The sequence below is a fragment of the Apium graveolens genome, chromosome 7, assembly GCF_009905375.1.
Source record: "Apium graveolens cultivar Ventura chromosome 7, ASM990537v1, whole genome shotgun sequence".
NCBI lineage: Eukaryota > Viridiplantae > Streptophyta > Magnoliopsida > Apiales > Apiaceae > Apium > Apium graveolens.
Window position 1 is genome coordinate 36,846,720 of NC_133653.1, and position 10,152 is coordinate 36,856,871.

At 35.9% G+C, this 10,152-nt stretch overlaps 1 protein-coding gene across 1 annotated transcript; it reads right to left on the reverse strand.

Moving 5' to 3' along the window:
- Positions 1 to 8,323: 8,323 nt before the first annotated feature.
- LOC141670922 (thiamine thiazole synthase 2, chloroplastic-like) lies at positions 8,324 to 9,840 on the reverse strand. Its single transcript, XM_074476979.1, has 2 exons — positions 8,858 to 9,840; positions 8,324 to 8,733 (listed from the first exon to the last, which is right to left on the reverse strand). The coding sequence occupies exons 1-2, from the start codon at positions 9,749 to 9,751 to the stop codon at positions 8,590 to 8,592; spliced, it is 1,038 nt and encodes a 345-aa protein (XP_074333080.1). The 5' UTR covers positions 9,752 to 9,840; the 3' UTR covers positions 8,324 to 8,589.
- Between the last annotated feature and the right edge of the window lie 312 nt (positions 9,841 to 10,152).

The window sequence follows — 10,152 nt, forward strand, 5'->3', positions numbered from 1 at the left end:
TATCTGGTCTCAAAGAAGGATTCGAAGCCTAGACTTATCTGTTGGGTGCTCTTGCTACAGGAATTTGAGTTAGAGATCAAGGATCGAAAAGGTACTGAAAATCAAGTAGTTGACCATCTCTCTAGATTGGAGAATCCTGATTCTACTTCACATGATAAGATATTGATCAACGAATCTTTTTCGGATGAGCAGTTGTTCACAATTCAAGAGGAAGAGCCATAGTTTGCAGACATTGTGAACTATCTTGTTAGCAATATAATGCCTCCTAATATGAATGCGACTCAAAAGAAGAAGTTTCCGCATGAGGTGAAGTGGTACATGTGCGATGAACCATATTTATTTAGACAAGGAGCTGACCAGATCATCAGGAGATGTATCCCATTCTGTGAGACGGAGGGGATATTACGAGACTGTCATTCCACAGTTTATGGTGGACATTATGGTGGTGAAAAGACAGTAGCTCGTATTCTTTAAGCAGGTTTTTTCTGGCCTACGTTGTTTAAGGATGCACATTAGTTCATTTAAGGTGTGATCATTGCCAAAGAGTTGGGAATCTTACTAGAAAGGATGAGATGCCTTTAAATGTGATGCTTGAAGTTGAGGTCTTCGATGTTTGGGGAATCGATTTCATGGGACCATTTATCTCATCCTGTAATAATCAGTACATCTTGCTGGCAGTCGTTTATGTCTCGAAATGGGTAGAAGTCAAGGCTCTACCGACTAATGATGCAAAGGTAATGTTGAGTTTTCTTCATAAGTAGATATTCACAAGGTTTGGAACGCCACGAGTTATCATAAGTGATGAAGGGTCGAATTTTTGTAATCGTAAGTTCACTTCTATGATGCAACGCTATAATGTGAATTATCGTATTGCTACTGCCTATCATCTGTAAACTAATGGTCAAGTTGAAGTGTCTAATAGAGAGATCAAGCGTAATCTAGAGAAAGTCGTTTGTCCGTCAAGGAAAGATTGGTCTTTGAAGCTCGATGAGGTTGTTTGGGCTTATAGAACAGCATACAAGACTCCACTTGGGATGTCCCCGTTTTAACTTGTCTATGGTAAGGGATGTCATTTACCTGCGGAGCTTGAGCATATGGCTTATTGAGAATTGAAGAAGTTAAATCTTGATCTAGATGCAGCTGGGAAGAAGCGAATACTTCAGTTAAATGAACTTGATGAATTTCGACTTCAAGCGTGCGAAAACAATAAAATGTACAAGGAAAAAGTAAAAAATTGGCATGACAGGAAGCTATCTCCTAAGTCATTCGTGCTGGGGAAACAAGTTCTTCTATTCAACTCTCGTCTCCGATTTTTTCCTGGAAAGTTGAAATCAAGGTGGTCTGGACCATTTATCGTCAAAATTGTGTTTCCACATGGAGCGGTGGAGATTTTTAAGAACGATCCGGGCCAAGCATTCAAAGTAAATGTTTAGAGATTGAAGCACTATTATGGGGATACGGCAAACCGTGAAGTGGTTAGTGCCGTTTTATTGTCAACTTGATCGCATTACTCTACGTCAAGCTAATGGCGTAAAAGAAGTGCTTCTTGGGAGGCAACCCAAGATATGAGATCATAAGAACCCTTAGAATTTAGTACTCTATCCAAAAACCCAAAAAAATCAGAAAAATATTGGCAGATATTTTTTTCCAGAGACCTTGCAGGCGCCCGCCTGCTAGCAGGCGCCCGCCTGCTGGTTCCAGGCGACCGCCTGCGGACCTGAACCTTAAAAATTTTGTTTTCAGCCTATAAAAAATAAAAACAAAAAAAACCACAACCCACAATCCCCATTACCCACAATTTTCTTCCTACAAATTAGCCACAATCCCACTCCAATTCAATTTCTAACCCTAAGCATATCCTATATATACATAAAACCTCATATTACACATCTCATATACTTTCAACTCTCAAACTCTCTCCTACACACAAAACACAAACTCTCAAGCCCTAATTCTCAGTTTTTATGGCCCCAAAGAGATCAAGAACTATGGGTAACAGCAGCACCAACCCGACTGCTACTGATTCATCGAGGAACACTGCTGCGAGGCCCCGATTGTTGGATAAGGATGCTGAGGAGGAGTATGCTAAGCTTTTGAATAAGCCGATTATGAAGGAGAGGGGGTTCTTGCCATCGGGGAGGGATGGTGAGTTGTTACCGATGATTGCAGAGAAGGGATGGATTACTTTCTGCGAGTCACCTGAGGCGGTTCCGATGAGTGTTGTTCGCGAGTTCTATGTGAATGCCAAGGCCGACAAGAATGGATTTTCTGTTGTTCGTGGGCTTACTGTTGATTACCAGCCCGAGGCGATTCACCGTGTTATTGGGAAGCGACAAAGGATACTCCAAGAGGAGAATTGGAATGAAAAGACCCCTGAGGATTTTGACTCAGATTTGATTATTGCTACTCTTTGTCAGCCAGGCACGGTATGGAAGTTTAAGAGGGGATCTAACAATTATCGTTCTTTCCTGGCTGTCACCATGAACATGTATGCTCGTGTATGGAATGCATTTATTTGTGCTAATATTCTTCCTTCTTCGCATGCACATGAGGTTACAGTTGAGAGAGCCAGGTTGTTGTGGGGGATTCTGAATGAGGAGTATTATGTGGACCTTGGTGAGTTTATCTACCAAGGGATTTTGAAGTTTTTGAAGGGGAAGTCGCAATACAATATCCTGTATGCCTCTATTGTCACAAAGTTGTGCAAGGCAGTTGGAGTCCAGTAGCCTTCTTATGAGCAGCTGCAGATGCCGGCCGCTCCTATTGATTCATCGACGCTGAATGCGATGCAAGAGTGGATGAGTGGAGAGCCCGAGTCATATGGTTTGGGATATCACCTCCCAGGAGGACGTCCAGCAGCTGGTGCTAACATGGTTAGGTCTAGTCAGGCTCAGGGAGAGGCAGGTTCTTCGAGAGCCCAGGGAGGAGATGGTTCGGGATTAGCTGATGTCCAGTACATGAGGCTTTCCAGGAGGATGGATGCGATGTATGAGTCGCATAGTAGGTTTGCGCAGGAGCTCACCCTAGCACTTGGGACTGCATTTAGAGGCCTTGGAGCTGACATCCAATGGCCCGTTTATGGTGAGGATTCTACTTATCCACCTCCTGACACTCCACCCTCTGAGGGTGATGATAATGATGATTCTTCTGAGTAGGTATACCATGTATTCCTTTCTATTACCTTCACTGGGGACAGTGAAGATTCTAAGTTTGAGGGTGGTAGTTAAGGAATATATTTTCTTTTGTGTGTCATGTAGTTGCATTTTCATGATAGTTTAGTTCATATAGTTGCATATTTTTTTCCATATAGTTTTTTTTTATTTTATAGCTTTATTTATCATGTCATATAGCTTATGCATATACCATGATCCCTTTTGTGTTGCTTTACCGATTGATATGTGATATTGATGCGAGTGTGGTGATAGCGTTAAAGTGATGTTAAATCTTGTTAGGATGACATGCATGCTAGAAACACTTATAATTTCACTAAGTCTTAGAGTATGCTTAAGGACTAGATTGTTGTCATGGTTTGATGGTTTTTTAGGTTAATCTATTGCTTATACTTAGAATGTATGATAGGCTCTTAATGATAAAAGGCATGAAAAGATAAAATTGGAGTAAAAATTGGAATTCATTGCTAGTTATGGCTAGGCGTCAATTGGCTAGTAGCCGGCTCGTATTGTATACGAGTAGTGTAGGGTTGAGCAAGATGGAGCGAAACGCACTTGCTCAGAAATTGGAAAAAAATAGAAAAAAGGAAAAAAAGAAACAAAAATATGGTTTAATGCATAATTGGTCACGAGTGAGCTATTTGGTATTCGAGTTATTAAGTTCTTAGGGGACTTTGTGCCTAGTGACCTAAGGCTTTTATAGCCTGGGATCCGTTAACCTAACGCTCGCTAAATGGATACCATTGCATAAGTCTTTTGTGGACCTCACTCATTGCACGATCAAATAAGCATTTGTTTATGTGTTGAATAAAAAGCATGATTCCGTAATAAACTCCAATAATCTTGTAGTGTTATAAGTCATTTTGTGCCTAGAATATATTCTTCGTATAATCTTGTGATTTCCTTGAGGATAATTAAGTTATGATGATTGATCTAGTTTCGAAGCATATCTGTTAAGCATTCGCACACACCAAGTTTCTAGTTGTATGTTAGCTTGCGTGATTTGATTGATCTTTAATCGCCTAATTGTATTTGTTGATATGTCATGTGTTAGTTGGTTTAGTCATCGCGATGGGGATCGCTGCATTCATATAGTTGGCATTCATGCATGTTTTTATTCTAAGTTTGAGTCTGTGCTGCTTGAGGACAAACATCGATTTAATTTTGGGGGTGTGATAAGTGGCATTTTATACCACTTAGAGCGTCGCATAACTGCTTGAATTGGTGTCTTGAACTCGAGTATTTTGTGTATTTAATGTGTTTTCGAGTATTTTTGCATTTCAGGGTGTAACTTGCTTAAATAGGAGAATTTCATTAAAATAAGCTAAGGGAAGTACTTGGGATCAGTTGCGGGGAGTTGTGCAAAGAAATCGGCAAAATCAGAAGCAAACTTAGAAAAATTCCAAAAGGCTTGCAGGCGCCCGCCTGGAAGGAGTAGACCGCTTGGTAGCAGGCGCCCGCCTGGAAGGAGGAGGTGGCCGCATGGATTCGTAATTTCAGAATCTGATTTTTAGAATTCAAGTTCTAATGGGCTTCTGTTGGCGATGTTTCTTGTGGACTCTTATATAAACCTATTGGGGAGATGTTTTGAACAACAAGCAACAAGGAGGGGAGATCAAAAAGACCATTTTAGCACGCAACAACGAAGAAGAGGAAGCATATGCTATCTTGTGATTCTTTTAATTCGTTGTAACAGTGGATGCTAGTTTTCTTTACTCTTTGAACCTTAATACTCTTGTGACGTACTCTGTTATTTATTAAGTATTTTTATTAGTTTATATCGTTGTGTTATTATCATGTTTTCATATGAACACATGGTGACGATGAGTTCTATTATGGGTTAATCTTGATCATGGGATCATAACGGATTTACTATGGATTTTTTTAGTTAATTGTTTAATATCTTGGTATGTGGTGATTGTATGATATCTAGTATAGGTTGTGCGTATTCGTCTTATGTGTGTCGCGAACATTTAAGATAGTTTGTTAATCTCTTGTGAAGCGACAGTGAATCTTGAGATTTAGAACTTGTCATGCTAGCATAGGTTCATGTATTGTATGCATGATTAGTGGGTAACTCTAACCGTTTTACGTGCCATGTGTAATCATAATGAATAACTTGCGCTTAAATTGTTATGTTGTCAAATTCTGTAGACATATAGGGTCTCAACATAATTGATGCCTATTCAACTTCTATCTTAATTGTGGATGCTTGGTAGAATGGTATTCGTACAACGAAAGTTGGCGCTTATCAGTTTCATGTTGTTCGATTAATATCATCACCATTACATGCTAAGGGTAATAACGATAACTATTGAATGAAGTAGTAATGAAGTTATGGTCTCATGTGTGTTTAATATTGATAATTTAAGTGTTTAATTCTCGTAGTTAATATTAGTTAATCAACCTTAATTGTTATTGTCTTGACATTGAAGAGTAATCATACATTGGTAAGTAAGTGTTAATTAAATATAATTAATCAGAGTCTCTATGGGAACGAACTAGAAATCATTTTATATTACTTGCGAACGCGTATACTTGCGTGATTTATTTAGCGCATGCTTTGTGCCTAACAATAACCCGTACGATGCACAGTTGTTTTTATAATATTTATTGTAAATTCTAATTTTGATTATACCTCTTAAATAATACTATTTTTTTATAACTTTAATATGTTGCCGGTATGATTCGAACCTTGTACCTCTTAAATAATACTAATTTTGATAAGTGTCCTTTTTTAAATATAATAAAATTGATAGGAGATTAATTTTAGGTGTCCTGTTTTAAATATAATATTAAGTGTCATAATATAAGTGTCCTATTTTAAATATAATAGAATTAATAGACGAGTCATTTTAGGTGTTTTGTTTTAAATATAATATTAAGTGTCATATTTTGAATATAATAGAACGACCAACAAGCAATAACCAAACTTTTAATATTTCGTCTTTAATATAACAGTATATATATTATATTATATTAGACGAAACATTAAAAGTTTGGTAATCGGTCGGTCTGTACTTGCTGAAATTACTTATCTACCGTTACCTATTTATTTTTATTTTAATTGGTGTTGGTCAATCAATTCTAATTTTAATTGATTACTTATCTACCCTTACCTATTTATTTTAATTTTAATTAATGTTGATCAATCAATACTAATTTAAATTGATATTAAAGTTAACTTCCTCCACCAAATTAAACTATATATTATATCAAACTCTATATCACTATAATTGATATTAAAGTCAACTTCTTCTACCAATATTTAAATTAATTTTTTCTACCAATTTAAATTCTATTATATTGAGTTCTATATTATTCTAATTGATATTTCTGGCTAAAATAAATTTAAGCAAACTAAATATAATGAATTGGCTTTGGTTGATATAATGGGCCTCGGGATAAGATGAAATAATAAATCGATTAAGTAATATTAATAAAATTATATCGTTCAATTAGTATTATTTTCTTTTTAAAATAGCTCTTATAGTCAATCCATTAAGTAATAACTCGCTAGAATAATTTCTTTAAGGTCCTAGAAGACATTGAATTTTTACTCTGAATAAAATAATAAAAATAATATTTTTTTTCTGGTTACCGAGACTATTACTTTCAACAGGTTTAAACGTTATAAAAACAATGAACATATAGATGTATTAATATAATTATCATGAAGTCGTATAATTGAAATTTTTAAATGAATAAATTTAAACTCAATTTTTTTAAAAAAATTATATAATATTAAAAAAAAATGTGTGATTCTGCATAGCATAGGTTTTCAGCTAATATAGTATATATAGATGTATTACATGGGATTTTGCGGCTAGTATCACTTAGATTGAATTTTGCTGCTGTTATCACTATACTTTTTACTTTAATACGGGGTATCCTTCTAATTTAACATTTTTTTAACCTTTTGTTTAAGGATATCACAATTACAAGTCAGAAAGGTGATGATATTAACGGTAAACTCAATATTACAGTAGTAGCATCGAGAATATCATTAAAATTACATATTGTCCATGTCGATTATATTTTATCTAATTTTAATATTATTCGCTAGAAAATTATTTATACACCTTATAGCAGGTATCAGCTTTTAAATTTAGAATTTCTCAAACTAACAGAAATTTAAAAATAAATAATGTGGTTTTCTTTTTTTTACTCACGAAACTCAAAAAATAATAAAAAAATATATATACAAGTATACGAGATAAATGAGTAATAAACTGCGCCACAATATATCGTTGAATAATAAATTATATCCTTCAAAAAATATATTCAGTCGAGATTGCAATCATAAAATTTTTAATCACGTATTCTTTAGTACTCTTCTATGAAATCAGAAGAATTTAATTGTGTAAAAATTAAAAGGTAAGAGTATTTTTACTGAGTGTTCGGTAAAGGTTTGGAGAAAAGTAGTCAAATCATTTCTTCACCGGCCATCTTGAATTTGATTCAAAAAATGTTTGGATTTTGTTTCAAAATAATTGGGTCAAGCTAGATTTAACTTCGACTTGCAAACTTAATTATTTTTTTATTAATTTTAATACATACTTAATTTTAAAATGTTAATATTAACTTGTTTAAAAATTTAGATCGAATTCATATATAATCGAGTCGAGCTGACTGCAAAGTTTTTATATTTAAACATTTGTCAATATTTAGTAAAATAATCTGAATTTTCGAGGCTCACCCAAGCATATTGAAATTTTATGGAATTGAGTTTCAAGTAGAGTCCGGTTGAAAATTGAACCGAAGATATAAAGTAAATGTTGAACTCGAGTGGATACAATTTAATTAGTTCGACTGATTCGTTTACCCACATAATTTATAACAGGAACATAATTTGATCCGTTAATTACTATCGAACTCAAAATTTGAATTAGTCTCAAAAATTGTAATTTTTTTAAAAAATTTCACCGAATTTGTATATAGTTTCAGATTTTAAGTTTACCAAATTAACAATACTTTCTAGCAGTCGTGATATTTCAATATTAATTTTGTAATTAAATTAGTAATCTTAGATCTATTTTCTTGTAAATGGGACAATATCTGGATTCCTTAATGTATTTTGACATGCAAATAATATTGTGAAGTTGGTCTCGTTTAATATCACAGTAGAACTTGGAACTCCAAAACCAAGCAAAGATGCAAATTTAATATTTTTTAGCCATCATGGGTGATCGATGATCCAGACCCTTACAACATCATTACCACGGCTCATCACCATGCGCGTACGGTACAACCAAAAGCTACTACAGATACATTCATGATCTTCACCTTATCAACATTCTCATCCCCTTGGTCTAAAAACAGGAACAACTACACATCTGTTTTTTCCTTGCAGAGAAAATTTATTCCACAATCCAGCATTATTTATGGCATACCACATTACCCCTACTATTAGGATTGATCAAGCTTCAACTATCTCGTCGGCAACATCTGCAATCACAAACTCGGGCTGGCTCTCTTCCAATGCATTTGGTAGACCTAGTGCCCTCAATGCCAAATGTGCTGCCTTCTGGCCTGACATCATCATCGCCCCGAATGTTGGTCCCTGCATCACATACAAATATTCGTTACAATTTTGTACTAGAACTTCAAAAATCCAAATAAAAAAATGGTTAAAATTACGATTAAAGCTTTTATGGAATAGAACAATTTGGGCTTCAAGATTTTACCATTCTTGGGGATCCATCGATCTCGGCCACTTCCATTCCGGTTACAATCATCCCTGGCACAATTTCTCTAGTAAGCTTAACAATGGCATCCTCCGCAGCGTTCATATCAAGAGCCTTCATTCCAGGAACACTCTCAATCATCCCAATACTTCTCAACCTCTTAACGCCGGTAGCTCCAAATGGGCCATCATGTCCACACGAACTAACCACAATCTTAGCTTCCATGACATTTGGATCCATGCAAGATTGTGTGTCATGATTCATTGACACAAGAGCCCAGTTCGTCACAACTCCAGCAACTCTATCTCCCTTGACAATCAAATCCTCAGCCGCCACTGCATTGAACAACTTCACATTTGGCCTCGCCAAAAGTTTGCTCATAATCGTTGACGTAAACAGTGCTGCATGCTTGATGACCACGTAGTCATCTTGTTCATCGTACTCGATCTCGAGCTCGTCTAGGAACTTGTGAGCTGGTTTACGTACAACCATAGCTGAGAAGAGCTGTCCACCTAGCCACGCACCGCCACCGGGGCTGACAGATTGTTCAATGATTGCTATGTTGATATTAGGATTCTTGCTGAGCTCATAAGCGCATGACAGACCAGCTGATCCAGCGCCTACAACAACAACATCAGTGTCAGCATAGGTTATCATGTCAGTCATGTACCTACGTGTCATTTCTCGGGACACGATGGATTCTTTGATAGGGTTGAATTTGAAGTTGTCTAGGTCATACGACGGAGCTGCAACTGCAGAGATGGTAGTAGAGTGGTTCTGTGGGACAGATTTGATGGACACCCGGGAGAAAACGGGTGATCCACTGAAAGAGGTTTTGTTTTCGAAGATTTTCGAGGTTAGTGAAGAGGTAAGAGTTGCAGCCATGGTTGCCATTAGAAAATGTGCAAGGAATTAAAGTTTAGTAACAATGTTTTTGTTGGTGAGGAGTGATGAGTGAAGTGAAGAGTGAAGAGTGAAGAGTGAAGAGTGAAGAGTGTATTGATTTATAGAATTATGCATGGAAATATCTAAACGAAAAAAGATAGAATTTGAACGACTGAGAATTATTGTGATTTGCATTCGAGATTCTTTAACAAGATTGCAAGGGGAAGGGGCACCACAAGACTCCACTATATGAACTTTATATCACTATCCACTGCATATTCATAACTTTATATTACTGTATACTGTTTATAAAATATAAATCATGGGTGCTTTTTGAATAGAAGTTGAATTATTACATCTCTGCACTACAAGGAGTGGGGATGGATCTGTAATGATACAAGAAATCTTTT